This window comes from Malaclemys terrapin, chromosome 18, assembly GCF_027887155.1.
Source record: "Malaclemys terrapin pileata isolate rMalTer1 chromosome 18, rMalTer1.hap1, whole genome shotgun sequence".
In the NCBI taxonomy this organism is placed as follows: Eukaryota; Metazoa; Chordata; order Testudines; family Emydidae; genus Malaclemys; species Malaclemys terrapin.
Genome location: NC_071522.1, coordinates 25,482,125 through 25,500,546, shown reverse-complemented (window position 1 = coordinate 25,500,546; position 18,422 = coordinate 25,482,125). Strand labels below are relative to the sequence as shown.

The 18,422-nt window shown below is 51.4% G+C and overlaps 1 protein-coding gene across 2 annotated transcripts in view; it reads left to right on the top strand.

Annotated features, from left to right (window-relative positions):
- The window catches only part of MLXIPL (MLX interacting protein like), a 67,477-nt gene extending 49,539 nt beyond the window's left edge, over window positions 1-17,938 (top strand). Inside the window, exons 11-19 of one of the 2 annotated variants that reach the window (XR_008442704.1) lie at window positions 2,839-3,013; window positions 4,298-4,410; window positions 4,659-4,778; window positions 5,234-5,361; window positions 6,670-6,793; window positions 9,723-9,852; window positions 10,804-10,952; window positions 15,948-16,044; window positions 17,743-17,938. Coding sequence is in view for 1 of the 2 variants with exons in the window: in XM_054008449.1 (XP_053864424.1) it covers window positions 2,839-3,013; window positions 4,298-4,410; window positions 4,659-4,778; window positions 5,234-5,361; window positions 6,670-6,793; window positions 9,723-9,852; window positions 10,804-10,925 (912 nt within the window). In the remaining variant the exon portion in view is untranslated. Of the gene's footprint in view, window positions 1-2,838; window positions 3,014-4,297; window positions 4,411-4,658; window positions 4,779-5,233; window positions 5,362-6,669; window positions 6,794-9,722; window positions 9,853-10,803; window positions 10,953-15,947; window positions 16,093-17,742 lie in introns of those variants that run through there. The other variant, XM_054008449.1, reaches the window with a different exon arrangement.
- The last annotated feature ends 484 nt before the right edge of the window (window positions 17,939-18,422 follow it).

Genomic DNA, 18,422 nt, shown 5'->3' with positions numbered 1-18,422 from the left:
CTTGAGCCATTGATAACCACTCTCTATGCACAGTTTTGGAGCCAGTTGTGCACCCACCTTATAGTAAGTTCATCTAGGTTGTATTTCCCTACTTTGTTTATGAGGTCATGTGAGACAGTATCAGAAGCCTTACTAAAGTCAAGATATACCACATCTATCGTTTCCCCCATCCACAAGTCTTGTTACCATGTCAAAGAAGGATATTATATTGGTTTGACATTATTTTTTCTTTACAAATCCATGTTGACTGTTGCTTATCATCTTATTATCTTCTAGGTGCTTAACAAATTGATTGTTTGATTATTTGCTCCATTATCTTTCCGGGTACAGAAGTTAAGCTGACTGATCTGTATTTCCCTGGGTTTTCCTTATTCCCCTTTTTATAGACAGATACTATATTTGCCTTTTCCTGTCCTCTGGGATCTGTCCCGTCCTCCACAAGTTCTCAAATATAATTGCTAATGGCTCAAAGATCTCTTCAGTCAGTTCTTTGAGTATTCTAGGATGTATTTCATCAAGTTTGAAGACCTCTAACTTGTCTAAGTAATTCTTAACTTGTTCTTTCCCTATTTTAGCCTCATATCCTGCCCCATTTACACTGATGTTCTCTATGTTAGTTGTCCAATCATTGCTAACTTTTTTGGTGAAAACTGAAATAAAAAAGGCATTTAACACTTCAGCCAATGCTGCATTTTTTGTTATTGTCTTTCCCTCCTCATTTAATAATGGGCCTACCCTGTCCCTGGTCTTCCTCTTGCTTCTCATGTATTTGTAAAATACTTTCCTGTTACCCTTTATATCCCTAGCTAGTTTAATCTTATTTTGTGCATTTACCTTTCTAATTTTGTCCCTACATGCTTGTGTTGTTTGTTTATATTCATCCTTTGTAATTTTATCTAGTTTCCACTTCTTGTATGACACTTTTTTGAGTTTCAGGTAATTGAAGATCTCTTGGTTAAGCCAGGGTGGCCTCTTATCATATTTCCTATCTTTCCTACACAGTGGAATAGTTTGCTTTTGTGCCCTTAATCATGTCCCTTTGAAAAATTGCCAACTCTCCTGAAATCTTTTTTCCCTTAAACTGGCTTCCCATGGGATCTTACCTACTGATTCTCTGAGTCTGGTAAAGTGCCTTCTCAAAGTCCATTGTCTTTATTCTGTGGTTTTCCCTCCTACCATTCCTTAGAACCACAAATTCTGTCATTTCATGGTCACCTTCACCCAAGCTGCCTTCCACCTTCAGATTCTCAGCTAGTTCCTCCTTGTTTGTCAGAATCAAATCCAAAACAGCCTCCCCCCTAGTCACTTTCTCCACCTTCTGTAATAAAAGGTTGTCTCCAATGCATCCCTAGAACTTGTTGGATAATCTGTGCCCTGCTGTGTTATTTTCCCAATAGATGTCTGAGTAGTTGAAGTCCCCCATCACTACCAAGTCCTGTGCTTTGGTTTTTGGTAGTTGTGTAAAAAACAGTCTCATCCACCTCTTCTTCCAGGTGAGGTGCTCTATAATAGACCCCCTACCATGACATCACCCTTGTTTTTTACCCCTTTTATCCTGTCTCGGAGACTTTCAACAGGTCTACCTCCCACTGTTGTCTCAGTCTCAGTGCAAGTGTAGATATCTTTGATATACAAGGCAATTCCTCCTCCCCTGCCTGGCCTTCCTGAACAAGCTGTACCCTTCTGTACCAGTATTCCAGTCATGTGAACAATCCCACCAAGTTTCTGTGATGCCAGTTCTGTTCTATTTATGATTATTCACTAGTATTTCTAGTTCTTCCTGTTTATTCCCCATACTTCTTGCATTGGAGATATTTATTACATCGCAGATATTTATTACATTTCCCCTCTATATTCCCTCTGGTCTCTCCTTTGTCAATGTTGTGATTTCCCATGTTCCCCTCAGATTCAGATCCTTCACCCAAGTCTCCATGTTCTAGACTTACCTGTGGGCTTTTGTCAGCTACCCCTGTTGGACCTAGTTTAAAGCCCCCTCACTAGCTTAGCCAGTCTGTGTCTGAAGACACTCTTTCCCTTCCAAGTCAGGTGGACTCCATCTCTGCTCAGCAGCCCTTCTTCTCGCAACAGGATTCCATGGTCGAGGAAACCAAAGTGAGCGGTGACACCATCAGGGCAGGAGCGAGGGGCATTGGTGGAGCAGGGGGGAATTGGGGCTGGACGAGCAGGGGGTGGGTCAGGGCAGGAATGAAGGGCATCGGAGGAGCGAGGGGGGCACTGGGGACTGGACAAACAGGGAGTGTACCAGGGCAGGAGCGAGGGGTACCAGCAGAGCTTGGGGGACACTGGGGACTGGACAAACAAGGAATGTACCAGCACAGGAGCGAGGGGCACTGGCAAAGCTCAGGGGACACTCAGGATGATATTTTACACCCTGTATTTCCAAGTGGAGAGCATTTCCTGAGGTTAAAGAAAATCCCTTTTGCCCCTGCCTGGCTCAGGGCTGGCAAAGAGTCCCTTGGCTGCCAATGGGAGCCGTCTCACATGGCGCTGCTCCCCTGGAGAGGGTCTGTCCCTTGTCCAGTCCCTAGGAGCCCCAGGGCTCATGCCATGTTGCTGTAACCTTGTGAGGAGTTGGGGGCCCTTCCTTCTCCCCATCCCCTTAGGTCTAGTTTGACAGTGAGCCTCACGGGCAGTGACCAGCTCTACTTATCTACTAGACTCAAGCTGCTGTAGGTACTTCAATATCTGTCTCCTGTATGCTGGCTGGGGAAGGGCCCTGGCCCCTTCTCGCCCTTTGCCTCCTGGGTTGCAGGTCTGAGACTTTCAGCCGGGGAGCCCAAAGTGCAAACTCCTTCTCTCTGGCTTCTCTCTTTGCAGGCAGGGGGCCTTGCTGAAGTCCCCTCTGGCTTCCTGCCCCGCATGGCCCAGCTGAGTCCAGGGCTGTCTCCTGGCTCCAGCCCTTCGCAGTCTGTCCCCATCACATTGGCTGTGGCACAGCCAGGATCCCTGCTTGTCCCCAAGACGGAGCAGCTCTCCCCCCCGTCGGCCTGTGGTGAGCGGTGCAGCGTCTCTGACACCTCTTCTTTGATTACCAGAGAGAACAAATGCCCCTGCAGGTGATGCAGGCTCAGCAGCCTTTCAGTGTGGGAAATCCATCTGAAGAAGGCTCCCCCTTATATCGTCAGAGCCAAGCAGGCTGCTGGTGCTGCCCCCCTGAGATCCTCTTGAAGATCCACCCCACCCCTCAGTTCTGTTTATTAACCCAAGAGATGGATGGGTGGGTGTTGACAATACAGAGTGATTGGGATTAGCAGAGACTAGGCAGACGGGTGAGAAAAGAGAGATCCAGAAAAGCCAGGACATGGAGCCACACCAGCGACACGACACCAGAGCCAGCCCTGCTGCCCTACTGCTGTCCTAGAGTGGGCAGAACCATGTGGACAACTTGAACCAGCTTGACTTAGCTGACATGGTCCTGGTGGGTAGCTGCATGCAAGGTCAGTGGGCAGTTCCGGGGGGAACTAGTGCCAAATGCTGGAGGGTTCGCCAACAGGGCAACCCAGGGCAGCTGGTTGGAGTCTTCGTCTCAGTGTTTTTTCTGCAAAAAATGTGCCATTCACCAAATGGAAAATGTTCGCAGTAACTCTTCATTCTGCTTGAAATGTTCTGCTTTTACAATGGAAAAAAAAAAAGAAATCACAATTCTTTCAGTAAAAATATCAACTTGGGTTAAAATGTTTGGTTTTTGGAAAAAGTAATTCAATGTTTAGTTTTCAAAAACCAAAAATGTTTGCCTGAAATGTTTGGTTTTTTTAAACAAACCTTTTTGGGTTGTTTCAGGTTTTCCTTGAAAATCCACATTTTTTTTGCTGGAAGTTTTTGAAAAAAAAAAAAACGTTCAAAATTACTCAGGGAACATAACTGGCATTTTTTGAGCAGCTCTGAAATTGGTGGGGATCTTCCCACCCCTGCTGGGATCCCGTGCCCACATGAGGTCACCCATTGCAGCGAGAACAGAAAGGGGCAATGAAAAGTACTAGGGGCACAACTATTGGTTAGTGTCAAGGCTTGTAGGGTCCCTCCCGGCTCTACTACTGACCTGCTGTGTGAACTTGGGCGAATCACTTAACTTGCCTAATGAGAATAGCTCATGCCTGCCTCCTGGTGGGATTGAGAAGAGTCGGTAAAAGCACTGATGGAAAGCACTACCGACAGATACGATGCTGCTAGCATGTCAAAAGACAAGGCCTGTTGGGATCAGAAAGGAGCACGGGGAGCTTTGACAGTAAGTGCTGCCCACTCAGCCCCACCCAAAGAGTCTCATTTTATCTTCCAGCCAGTGACTGGCTGAAGCCTGGACGAGTCTCCCCGGTGCCGGTTGGGGTGCTGACTGCCGGGATCTCACTGCATCACTCCACCCCCAGCCGGGGTAGGCCGGAGTCCAGCAAGGTATGGAACAGTCCAGGGCTCCCAGGGAGACTATCTCCTCTCTGCCCACCCAACGGGCACAGCCCTGTCCTCCCTGCCCCTCCAGGGCTCCAGACTGCCCGCTTCCCTCCCCTTGTGTTCCCATTGCATCATATCTGCTCCCCCTGTTGCAATGTCAAGGGGTCTGTCCTGGCCTTGGCTCAGGTGGAGGGTGCTGGAGGTATCCCCCCTCACCCCTTGTGGTGCCTGACTCTGCCCCTGCCCTGCAGACAGAGAGCCGCCGCATCACGCACATCTCCGCTGAGCAGAAGAGACGCTTCAACATCAAGCTGGGCTTTGACACCCTGCACGGGCTGGTGAGCACTCTAAGTGCCCAGCCCAGCATCAAGGTGAGTGAGAGGGTAGCAAAGCAAACCCCAAAGCAGGCGCTGAGGGCGGGACTGGCAGCTCCCCAGGTGACACCCAGTGCCCAAAGTACCAACCACAGTGCCCCAGCCCCCCGCAGAGAGTCCCCAGAGCTAGGAGTGGGAGTGCCAGGCTTGGGCTGCATCAGTCATTCAGCTCTGCCCTGGCCAGGCAGCTCCTGGGTGCATCTGCGGCTCTAGGCCCCCAGCCCTTTCCCCAGCTACAGACTCTTGTGGAATCGGGCATTCTGTGCTGACCAACCATCTAGGTCTCGGAGCCCCTGTAGGGGTGGCTGGGGGAGGCTGTGTCTCCCCAAAACCTGATAGGCCCAGCCCCCTGCTGGGGAGCTCCTTCCTCCTGGGAGGCAGAGCGATGGGAGGGAGATGAGGGACAGCCGCAGGAGATCAGCGTCATTCAGCCCCCACATCTGGCCCCTCAGGTCAGCAAGGCCACCACACTGCAGAAGACAGCAGAGTACATCTGCAAGTTGCAGCAGGAGAGGGGCGCCCTGCAGGACGAGGCGCAGCGGCTGCGGGAGCAGATCGAGGAGCTCAATGCAACCATCAAGTAGGATGGGGGGAGAGGGGAGGGGAGCCATGTCATGTGACGGGAAGGGCGGAGAGGGGTGGGGAGCCATGCTGGGGAGGGGAAAGGCAGGGAGGGAAGGGGAGCCTTGCTGGGGAGGGGAAAGGCAGGGAAGGGAGGGGAGCAGACAGGGAGTGTGCTGCAAAGGGTGACCACTCAGTAGGGGGCGCTCTTCCCTTGTCAGTGTTGAACTTAATCCCCCAGCATGATGCAAAGGGGCACTGGGCTGCTTTCTGCTGAATGAGATGTCAAATCTAAAAGGGGGCCCTTCCCATGAGGCTGGCGGTGCAGCGTTGCTGTGCAGTGTGTGCTATCAGCAGCTGCTGTGTTCCACCCCAGAAGTAGCAGCACATCAGTCATGTGGGAGGAGGTTTCCCGCTATGTTTGTAATGCATTTTGGGACCCGGAGATGGAGAGTGCCCCAGCAATGCAGGGTTATTATTAATGGAGCCGAGGCGCACTGCCCCTTTCCATGAAGCGCCCAACCTGCCATGGTGCCAATGGGGGGGGATTAGCCCATGTGGGCACAGTTCCCCATACAGCCCCAGCTCCTCTCTCCACAATTCAGTCACTCTGGTTCGATTGTAAATGCCCCACGTAGTCATGCTGGGAGGCTGGGGCTGCAGGGAATGGGCTTGGGGCTGCCTCTGCTACAGTCCTGGGAGCCAGCCCCTCCAGAGTGGGGCAGAACCTGGAGCCCCACACACAGGGGTCTTGGGAAGGATCACCCTCCTGAGGGGAACTGTGGAGCCTGCCAGCCCACCCCACTGGGCCCCAGGTACCAGGGGCAGAATGGGGAGCAGTGGGTGGGCCCCAGCCAGCTTCACCCGGATGCAAGCAATAGCCCACCCCCGGCAGTCTCCTCCCCCATGGCCAGGTGGAGCGGGGCACCAGAAGCCTGGCACCTCTTAGAGAGCCTGGCATGGTCATCAGTATGGGGCAGCCCTCAATGGGAGAGAGTGCACGGGGAGGTGGGCAGGAGCTGCTCGCTGCCCCTGGGGTGCTGCCCACCACCACCTCTTGCTGACTCATCTCAGAAGTGGGGCTTTCCTCAGGTGACCATCAGCCATGGAATCGCTAATCGCTGGTGATCAGCTCAGCCATGCCTAGGGCCAGTCCATCACTCCCTGCCGCAGCATCCCTCCTGGACAAGGCTGGGGCGTGGCAGGGGGTGAAGGCGGCTGGAGAGCTGGGCCTGGGGGTGGGACATTGACTGTTCTCCCCAGTCCCGATCTCCCTGTGTGTGTGCCTGTCAACCGAGGCAGATGCCATCTTCTTGTGCCCCTGCAGCCTGTGCCAGCAGCAGCTGCCCGCCACAGGAGTGCCCATCACCCGCCAGCGCTTCGACCAGATGCGTGACATGTTTGACGAGTATGTCCGCTCCTGCACGCTGCAGAATTGGAAGTTCTGGGTTGTATCCTTGGAGACGGGCACCCCACCCCGTTGTCCCCTGCCCAAACACGTGGGGTCCCTGCAGCTTGGGGTGCTGAGGAGGGCCAAAGATGTTACCATGGTGACAGCCTCCTGGAGGCAGACATCTCACAGCCCCTCCCCTCTTCCATCACCTCTCAAGGGACACCCGTGCCTGCTAGAGCCTGGCTGCTGGGAAATGGCTCTGAGTCCATGGCTTCTATGCCCTGCTCCCGCACCCCAGGCACTGGGACCGCAGGTATCAGCCTGCTCCCTGGAGCCAGCTGGAAGTTTTTAAGACTTTGAAGCACGCTCCCCTAGGCTAGTCTCCAGATCCCCTCTGCAATCCCCAGGGTCCAAGCTGGACTTTTGAATAGCAGTGTCCCCTTACTGCTCCAGCCCAGGGTGTCTCTTACACTGCTCTGCTAGTGAAAAGCAGCCCCTGCAGACTCTACTCACACAGCCAATAGCATGTGAAGGCACACCCAGCAAAGTTACACGAATGCTCCCACAGCCACTCATTAACTGTATACAGGGTGACACCCGCAAATCCCCCAGCCCCAGCCTTGCACCTCAGAAATGTGCATCTCACACTGCTTAAGACCCCCTTGCCCAGTGTAAGCTCATTAATTAGTTCATCATTTCATCAAAGGAAATGATCATGCCACAGCCTTTGTTAACCTGAGTAGAGATTGCCCAGATACTACAGTCAAAACACACTGTCTTGGATAAAATATTAAAACAAGTTTATTAACTAGAGAAAGAGAGATTGTAAGTGATTTTGAGTGATAAAAGCATAAAAGCAGAATTGGTTACAAAAGGAAATAAAGTGATAAAATCACAATTCCTACGCTTTACCAAGGCTAATAGTCAGGACCAGATTAACTCTCCTGTGGGCCTGGGGCTATTAGATTTTGTGGGGCCCCTGGTGGTTTAGAGTGGGGGATTGGGCTCAAGCCTGGGGCAGGGGATTGGGATGCGGGAGGGGGTGCAGCTCCAGCTGGGGGTGGATGGGCTCTGGAGTGGGGCCAGGGATGGGACAGGGGATTGGGGTTCAGCAAGAGGTTTGGGGTGCAGGTTCTGGGAGGGAGTTTGGGTGCAGGCGGCGGCTCTGGGCTGGGGTAGGGGGTTGTGCTGCAGGAGCCGGTGCGGTGTGCAGGTTCTGGCCAAGAGGCGTTTACCTCGGGTGGCTCCTGGTCAGCGGCGCAGCAGGGCTAAGGCAGGATCCTTGCCTGCCCTGGCTCTGTGTTGCTCTTCTCCCCGAGGTGGCTGGCACGTCCAGCCCCTAGGCAGAGGGGCCAGTCCACTCTGCACAGTGTACGCTGCCCATGCTTACAGGCGCCGCCCCTGCAGCTCCCATTGGCTGCGGTACCAGGCCAATGGTAGCTGCAGAGATGGTGCTGGAGGCGGGGGCAATGCGCAGAGCAGAGATTCCCTGAACGTCCCTTGCCTAGGGGCCACAAGGACATATCGACAAGCTGCCGCTCACGGCTCCAGCTGGTGCGGAGACATGCCGCTGGCCAGATGAAAAGAAGCTGCAGGCCGTATCCGGCCTGCAGGCATGCAGGGCCCCCCTTAGCCCGCAGCCCTGTACTGCAGCCCCTAAAGCCCCTCCATTAACCCGGCCCTGCTAATAGTTCTAAAAGCAAAAACCGTTGTCTCACCATAATCTGCAATACATTTCACAGGCTGTTTCTTCTCAGCCTGGGACAACCCCTCCCATAGGCGCTGAGTTTCTAATCTGCCCAGGCCCCGCCCCCACTCCACCCCTTCCCCCAAGGCCCCACCCCCACCCTGCTTCTTCCCACCTCTGCCCCACCTCTTCCCGCCCTCACCCTGCCCCTTCCCCACCCAGTTCCACCCCCGAGCCTGCTGCGCCTCACTCCTCCCCCCATCCTCCCAGCGCCTCCTGAGTCTGACGCCACAAAAGAGCCGATCCGCGGCAGGCGGTAGGCACTGGGAGGGAGGTGGAGGCGCTGATGGACAGGGCCCGCCGGTGGGCAGGAGGTGCTGGGGTGGGATGGGGAGGTTCTGGTAGGGGGGGCTGCCAATGGGTGCTCAGCACCCACCATTTTTTTCCCTTGGCTGCTCCAGCCCATGAGCACCAACGGAGTCGGTGCCTATGACCCCTCCCACAGTTCAATGATACATCTTGGTCTTTCAAACGATCTTGCTTCCATGTATGGAGGTGGGAGAAGAAAGGTAATGGGGAAGCCATTGTCTCTTATACTCTTTATATCCTCCTCCTCCTCTCTGTGAGGCACACCTACCCCCGGCTGGGGTTCAGATCATCACTCTGTGGTGTACATGAGATTCAAAGCCCCTTGCAGGTGGATTGTAAATTTCTTGCTGACACCATCTGTGTTCTTGATGTTTGAAGCATCTTCAGGGATGACATGCAAGGCCTTTTGTTATTTCTAAGGACCTAGTCTATGGGCATTCCCCAGACTCACAACATGTTTCAGTAACAAACATATAGCAAAATCTCATGACTCCCTACACAATGATGATACACATGTTAACAGGACAGCAATATTCAGTAAATCATGAGTTTTCAAACGATACTTCGCAAGGCATGCTTTGTACAAAATATATCAGAACAAAAGTGGTGAACATGGGGTACAGGGTATCACCTGACACCCCCCACACTCCTGGTATCCACGTGCCCTGTAGTCCCCCCGGTGTTGGTTTTAGGACACCTGTCCTTGTTCCCAGCAAGATGCTGTGGGCTTAGAGCTCATGCTCCTGCCCTCCAGATGAGCCATGGCTGGTCTAGAACCACACGGGGTGGCACTAACTCTGCAGCCTGCTGTGTCGCTCCCCAAGTGCCAGGAGCCAGCAGGAAAGGGGCAGCAGCAGAGTAAGGGACATGGGGGCTGGTCAGTCAGTTCTGCCTTGTGATGGGGAGTCCTTAACTGCTCTGTTCACATCAGTTCAGCATCATCATCCGGCCTCTGTTTGAATCCTTCAATAGCATGGTCTCCACAGCCAGCATGGACAGCCTCAGCCAGACGTCACTAGCCTGGCTGGACCAGTATTGCTCCCTCCCAGCACTTCGGCCTAGTACGTAGTCCCACTTCGTCCCTTGCCTGCCCTGGAGAAGGCAGGGGCTGGCCCTGCCTGGCATTTGCTCCCAGCTTGCAGCCCCTGCTGTTCGTGCCTGAGCTGGGTGGGAAGTCGTCTCACCCGTCAGTGCCGTGAACAGGAGAACTGCACTGTGATGGGGGCATGTGAGGGGGCTGTGTTTGCATTGGGGGATGCTGTCTCGGGGGAGTGGCGCTCTCAGGGCCAGCTCTTGGGTTGCCCAAAGCTGCTCTGGCAATGCTCTTCCCCCCTGCCTTGGGGTCAGCAAGGGATTCACTTCCTAGCTCAATTCTGCCCTGGTTCTCCTGCTCCTGAGCTTGGCCAGAGGGAGGTCCAATCTCTACATTAGATGGGGCTCAGGGGCAGGGACCCGCCAAACTGGGATGTGGTTCCGGGAGCAAGGTCAGGATTGGAAGGATGGGGAGGGGAAGACTGGCTTGTTGGATGTACAGTCTCCTGGTCTGCAGCTGCAGCAAGAGACATTGATGGTTTCCCAGTCTCATACTGTGGACAAAGGGAAAGGCTGCGCATTGCAAACCCAGAGGGAAGAGCAATACTTTTCACATCACACAATTAGCCTGTGGAATTCCCGTCCACATGAGCTCCCCAAGGCAAAACTTAGCAGGATTCAACAGGGGATTGGACAAAGGTGCAGATAATGAGAAGCGCCATGGGTACATGGGACAGGATTTAAGCCCTGCCAGGGGTTAGGAGGACACCTCCTCTGGGGCAGGTTATGCCATAGCTGCCTATAAACAGGGATCTTCCTGTGCAGCAGCTGGCCCAGGCCAGTGTGAGAGCCGGGGTATGGGTTAGATGGCCAGGCACGGCGGTCCCTGTGCCCTATGGCAAGCTGACAGGCTGCCTGAAGCAGCTCAGAGCCTATCAGCAGAGGACACTGACTCATCCCATTTGGTTTGGTCTCCCCAGCTGTCCTGAGCTCCCTCCGCCAGCTGAGCATTTCCACCTCTATCCTGACTGACCCAGCATGCATACCCGAGCAGGCCACCCAGGCAGTGATGGGGACAGACCCCAGCAACAACTCCTCCTAGTTACAAGGGAGGAACCCGTCACACCTGGTAAGATGCTCCATTTCTGCAGAACAACCACTCACCTTCACCAGCAAGAGTCTCCTATTGCAGTCTCAGTCCCGCCGTCGCCATACTGCCTCCCGGGGACTGCACCCCCATCCATGTGGTGGGAGGCCGTCAGCAAAAGGAGAGACAAAATCAGTGCATGATCCAGGACACATGCTGTATCGACACATTCCACTACCCAAGATGCTGATGTCCAGAAGAGCTTTGCCTCGGAAAATCCTTTACCTGAAAATAGCACCGTGCAAGGCTACAGAGTAACACAATGGTGGGAAATGCCGATGGTCTTGGAGAACCTGGTTCCTTCACAATGACTCCCTCCAGGTGCTGATCTCGAACTAAAACACTGGTGTACTCTAACTTGAACAAGAGGTGAAGTAGCAAAAGCTGGTGACTTTAGGGAGAGGGATAGCTCAGTGGTTTGAGTATTGGCCTGCTAAACCCAGGGTTGTGAGTTCAATCCTTGATGGGGCCATTTAGGGATCTGGGGCAAAAATCTGTCTGGGGATTGGTCCTGCTTTGAGGAGGGGGTTGGACTAGATGACCTCCTGAGGTTCCTTCCAACCCTGATGTTCTATGATTCTATTCTAAGTGGAAGCTGAGGGACAACCCCGAATGTGGAGAGCTTAGGCAAACATTTGAACATTGGCTGATGAAGTGCCCTGGCAACGTCCTGTACTCCCAAGGAATTATTGAGATCAGTGAGAACACCGGGTCTTGGCTGCAGTTTTGGAGTGACAAGCTATGATGATGACCAGTGAGAGCAGGGCCCCAAAGGGTTCAGAGGAGCCCAGGGTGCCCACTGAGAGGAGAGCGCCTTCCCCAACTCACTGCTCAGCTCTAGAGGCAGCAACCACTGACCATGGGAGGGAATCACTCAGCTGCATCTCCGGAGATCAAGGGACAGGGAGACCACAAGAGCTGCAGAAAAGCCCACCTCAGCAACAAGATGCTAGTTCCTCATCCCCCACCTGTCCTAGGGATGGAAGTGCTCCTGGAGAGTTGCCAACAATGAGGCTACAAAAACAACAAAGAGTCTGGTGGCACCTTAAAGACTAACAGATTTATTTGGGCATAAGCTTTCGTGAGTAAAAACCTCACTTCTTCGGATGCATAGAGTGAAAGCTACAGATGCAGGCATTATATACAGACACATGGAGAGCAGGGAGTTACTTCACAAGTGGCGAACCAGTGTTGACAAGGCCAATTCAATCAGGGTGGATGTAGTCCACTCCCAATAATAGATGAGGAGGTGTCAATTCCAGGAGAGGAAAAGCTGCTTCTGTAGTGAGCCAGCCACTCCCAATCCCTATTCAAGCCCAGATTAATGGTGTTGAATTTGCAAATGAATTTTAGTTCTGCTGTTTCTCTTTGAAGTCTGTTTCTGAAGTTTTTTTGTTCAATGACAGTGACTTTTAAATCTGTGATAGAATGACCAGGGAGATTGAAGTGTTCACTTACTGGCTTGTGTATGTTACCATTCCTGATGTCCGATTTGTGTCCATTTATTCTTTTGCGGAGGGACTTGGCCAATGTACATGGCAGAGGGGCATTGCTGGCACATGATGGCATATATGACATTAGTGGATGTGCAGGTGAATGAGCCCCTGATGGTGTGGCTGATGTGGTTGGGTCCTCTGATGCTGTTGCCAGAGTAGATATGGGGACAGAGTAGGCAACGAGGTTTGCTACAGGGATAGGTTCCTGGGTTGGTGTTTCTGTGGTGTGGTGTGTAGTTGCTGGTGAGTATTTGCTTCAGGTTGGGGGGTTGTCTGTAAGCAAGGACTGGCCTGCCTCCCAAGGTCTGTGAGAGTGAGGGATCATTTTCCAGGATAGGTTGTAGGTCGTGGATAATGCGCTGGAGAGGTTTTAGCTGGGGGCTGTATGTGATGGCCAGTGGTGTTCTGTTATTGTCCTTGTTGGGCCTGTCCTGTAGTAGGTGATTTCTGGGTACCCGTCTTGCTCTGTCAATCTGTTTCCTCACTTCCCCAGGTGGGTATTGTAGTTTTACGAATGCTTGATAAAGATCTTGTAGGTGTTTGTCTCTGTCTGAGGGGTTGGAGCAAATTCGGTTGTATCTTAGGGCTTGGCTATAGACAATGGATCGTATGATGTGTCTTGGATGGAAGCTGGAGGCATGTAGGTACGTATAGCGGTCAGTAGGTTTCCGGTATAGGGTGGTGTTTATGTGACCATCACTTATTTGTACTGTAGTGTCCAGGAAGTGGATCTCTTGTGTGGACTGGTCCAGGCTGAGGTTGATGGTGGGGTGGAAATTGTTGAAGTCCAGGTGGAATTCTTCAAGGGCCTCCTTTCCGTGGGTCCATATGATGAAGATGTCATCAATGTAGCGCAAGTAGAGGAGGGGCACTAGGGGACGAGAGCTGAGGAAGCGTTGTTCTAAGTCAGCCATAAAAATGTTGGCATACTTTGGGGCCATGCGGGTACCCATAGCAGTGCCACTGACTTGAAGGTATAAGTTGTCCCTAAATCTGAAGTGGTTGTGGGTGAGGACAAAGTCACAAAGCTCAGCCACCAGGCTTGCTGTGGCCTCATCAGGGATACTGTTCCTGACAGCTTGTAGTCCATCCTCATGTGGAATATTGGTATAAAGTGCTTCTACATCCATGGTGGCCAGGATGGTGTTTTCAGGAAGAACGTCAATGCACTGTAGTTTCCTCAGGAAGTCGGTGGTGTCTCGAAGATAGCTGGGAGTGCTGGTAGCATAGGGTCTGAGGAGAGTGTCCAAATAGCCAGATAATCCTGCTGTCAGAGTACCAATGCCTGAGATGATGGGGCGTCCAGGGTTTCCGGGTTTATGGATCTTGGGTAGTAGATAGAATACCCCTGGTCGGGGTTCTGGGGGTGTGTCCATGTAGATTTGTTCCCGTACTGTAGCTGGGAGTTTCTTGAGCAGATGGTGTAGTTTCTTTTGGTATTCCTCAGTAGGATCAGAGGATAGTGGCCTGTAGAATGTGGTCTTGGAGAGTTGCCTGGCAGCCTCCTGTTCATAATCCGACCTGTTCATTATGACTACAGCACCTCCTTTGTCAGCCCCTTTGATGATAATGTCAGAGTTGTTTCTGAGGCTGTGGATGGCATTGCGTTCTATACGGCTGAGGTTATGGGACAAGTGATGTTGTTTGTCCACAATTTCAGCCTGTGCACGTCTGCGGAAACACTCTATGTAGAGGTCCAGTCTGTCATTTCGACCATCAGGAGGAGTCCACGCAGAGTTCCTCTTCTTGTAGTGTTGGTAGGAAGGTTCCTGTGGGTCAGTGCACTGTTCAGTGGTGCGTTGAAAATATTCCTTGAGTCGGAGACGACGAAAGTAGGCTTCCAAATCACCGCAGAACTGTATCATGTTCGTGGGGATGGTGGGACAGAAAGAGAGTCCCCGAGATAGGACAGACTCTTCTGCTGGGCTAAGTGTGTGGTTGGAAAGATTGACAATGTTGTTAGATGAGTTGAGGGTACCATTGTTATAGCTCCCAGTGGCAGGTATTAGTTTAGATAGCTTACAGTCCTTTTTCCTCTGTAGAGAAGTGAAATGTGCATTGTAAATGGCTTGTCTCATTTTTGTAAAGTCCAGCCACGTTGAAGTTTGTGTAGAAGGCTGGTATTGTATGAGAGTCTCCAGTTCTGAGAGCTCATTCTTGATCTTCTCCTGTCTGCTGTACAGGATGCTGATCAGGTGGTTCCTCAGTTTCTTTGAGAGTGTGTGGCACAGTCTCTCACCATACTCAGTGTAGTATGTTGATTGCAATGGATTTTTTACCTTCAGTCCTTTTGGTATGATGTCCATGGCATCATGTGCCAGCAATGCCCCTCTGCCATGTACATTGGCCAAACCGGACAGTCCCTCCGCAAAAGAATAAATGGACACAAATCGGACATCAGGAATGGTAACATACACAAGCCAGTAAGTGAACACTTCAATCTCCCTGGTCATTCTATCACAGATTTAAAAGTCACTGTCATTGAACAAAAAAACTTCAGAAACAGACTTCAAAGAGAAACAGCAGAACTAAAATTCATTTGCAAATTCAACACCATTAATCTGGGCTTGAATAGGGATTGGGAGTGGCTGGCTCACTACAGAAGCAGCTTTTCCTCTCCTGGAATTGACACCTCCTCATCTATTATTGGGAGTGGACTACATCCACCCTGATTGAATTGGCCTTGTCAACACTGGTTCGCCACTTGTGAAGTAACTCCCTGCTCTCCATGTGTCTGTATATAATGCCTGCATCTGTAGCTTTCACTCTATGCATCCGAAGAAGTGAGGTTTTTACTCACGAAAGCTTATGCCCAAATAAATCTGTTAGTCTTTAAGGTGCCACCAGACTCTTTGTTGTTTTTGTAGATACAGACTAACACGGCTACCCCCTGATACTTGACAACAATGAGGCTAGTGCATGAAGCTCTTTGTGGTTCCATGGAAGATGCCCCATGAGAAGGTCAGCATCTCTCACTGTCCAAGCCTTATCTTCACAAATATGGCTACTTCTGTTCAGTATGGGAGGGCCTAGACTCTGGATAACCAACTCTATCCAGACTCTTTGTGTGTTTGCTTTAGTCTCCAGCCCATTGTTAATAGCTCCTATGTCCACACTAGGTCTGAGTGGTTACTCTGGCTGGTGGGGGTTAAATTCTAAGCAGTGGTTGTTCTGGTCATATCTCTGGTGGAATCCCCACCTCCCTTTCAGTCCAATTTGAACTCAGAAGCTGGCTTCTGGAGTGGAGAATACTGTACAAATCAACAGAAAGTTCCTGTTCATATTGTTGTTGTGCCCAGCTGAATAATTGGGCTGCTCGGTTGTCTCCTGCTGCATTTTGTTGCCCTTTTGCTCCTTTTCCTGTAATGTGAGCAACGTATCTTCTTGTCTCTCATGTTTGGAACAGTAGCTCAAAGGCAGCTGCTGGATTTCCCCTTCATGGGTGTTTCCCAAGCAAATGTTCTCTGTCTTTTAATTTTAGGATGTTCTAGAATGCAGGAGTTTTCCCATGAATGTTGTTTGATGTCATGTTGCCAAAGGAATGTCCTGTTCCTATATCCCATGCATGCCCTGGCTCTGTAAGTAATGGCAGATCCTTTGTGATAAAGAGACTTTGTTCCCTCCCATTTTGATGGTGTATTTCTTAAGTTTTTCAGCATTTCTCACCCTGTTGCTGCCTCTGGATACACAGAACTGAGCAACAGGGACTCCTGCTGCCAAAAGCCCACACCAAAGTATTCCTCCTTTCCCTGGGCTCTGTAATAGACCAAGTGGAACATACTGTGAATAGATGGTTTGCAAAGGAACAGTGCATAGTAACCTGCACCAGCCCCAGGCAGGTTTCAGGTGCTTATGACTATGCAGGTGTCTCCAGCTGCTGTGCCTGCATACAACCTGCTGGTCCAAGAGCTGGAGCCACAACCTCTGTAAGAAGTGGGGGAAATGCTCCCATATTACGTAAGGGAGAAAAGTCCAACTACAGGGGCTCTGGGAGGGGAGGAGCCAGGGACGCAGGCCACATGCGGGCAGTAGGATGGGGAAGCCACTCACCAGAGCAGAGCCATCTACGCCAGTAGTGATGCACCCCTGCACCCTCCCTCCTGGACTGTGTCTCATTCCCACACTCACCACCCCCCTGCTGGAGCCCCCAGAGCTCCCCTTGCTTGGCACTGCTGCCTACAGGGTTGGTGTTTCCCCCCGGCGTCTCCTGAGAACAGCCCGGGGTGGGTGTGACAGGCTCAGTCACAGAGACCCCCTTGGGACTGTCACTTTACATGCTGAAATTACCTCTGAGCCAATTTTCCCTTATGGCTTGGGACTCCAGAACCTTGCCTTGTTGAGCCAGACACACTAGTTTGCTGCAACACAGACCCAGGTCTGAACCATGCCCCCCCAAAGCTGAAGGCTTTAATTGAAAACCACTCAGCAGGTTACCTATCTCCAGCACCCAAACACCAGTTCCCAGTGGGATCCAAACCCCAAATAAATCTATTTTACTCTGTATACAGCTTATACGGGGTAAACTCATGAATTGTCCGCCCTCTATAACACTGATAGAGAGAGATGCACAGCTGTTTGCTCCCCCAGGTATTACTCAAATACACTGAGTTTGTTAATAAACAAAAGTGATTTTATTAAGTATAAAAAGTAGGATTTATGTGGTTTCAAGTGATGACAGACAGAAAAAAGTAAGTCACCAAGCAAAATAAGGCAAAAACACCCAAGTCTAAGCCTAATATATTAAGAAACTGAATACAGGTAAATCTCACCCTCAGAGATGTTCCAATAAGTTTCTTTCAAAGACTAGACTCTTTCCTAGTCTGAGCCCAATTCTTTCCCCTGGTAATTCCTTGCTAGTTCCAGCATCTTAGGTGAAAAGCAGGGTTTTTTTCATGACTGGGACCGCTTTGTCCTGCTCCATCCCCTTTTATAGCTTTGGCATAAGGCGGCAGAGGCCCTGACTCCACCCCTACCCTGCCACTTCCCACCCTCATTCCAACCCCTTCCCCAAAGTCCCCGCCCCAACTCCGCCCCCTCCCTGCCCCTATTCCGACTCTCCCAAGTCCCCGCCCCGGCCCCGCCTCCTCCCCTGAGCATGCCACGTTCCTGCTCCTCCCCCTCCTTCCCAGAGCTTGCTACAGCTGTTTGGCAGCAGCAAGCACTGAGAGGTAGGCGGAGAAGCAGGGATGTGGCGTGCTCAGCGGAGGAGGAGGTGAGGTGGGGCAGGGCACTTGGCTGCTGGGGGGTGCAGAGCACCCACTAATTTTTCCCCACAGGTTCTCCAGCCCCAGAGCACTCACGGAGTCAGCACCTATGCAAGGCGGAGATCCTTTGTCTCTCTGGGTCCCCACCTCTCCTTCTAAATGGAAAAGCACCAGGTTTAAGATGGATTCCAGTATCATGTGACATGGTCACATGTCACTGTAAGACCTCATGGAAGGCTTGCAGGTAAATAAACCCATTCACAACCAATTGTCCTAGTCAATGGGAGCCATCAAGATCCTAAGCCACATTAATGGCCCACACTTTGCATACTTACAATAGGACCTCAGAGTTATACTTCATATTTCTAGTTTTAGATACATTCATACAAATAGGATGAACACACTCAGTAGATTATAAGCTTTGTAATGATATCTACATAATGAGACCTTTTGCATAAAGCATATTCCAGTTAAATTATATTCACATTTATAAACATATTTCTATAAAACATATGGAATGCAACATCACCGTGGGTTTGCAGTTTTTACCACCGTCTCTGTGTGCAGAGGGAAGGGCATCAAGCTAGAAAACAGTAGGCAGTAGAGTGGCTCTGGTGTCCCACCGTGACACTGGTCTGGCACACAGGGGTGCTGGGTTCTGTTCCTGGGTTGGTGGCTAGTCATGTCATCTTTTTGTGCCTCGGTTTCCCCATCTGCCAAACAAGGCTAATGGAACCAGCCTCCCAGGGAGG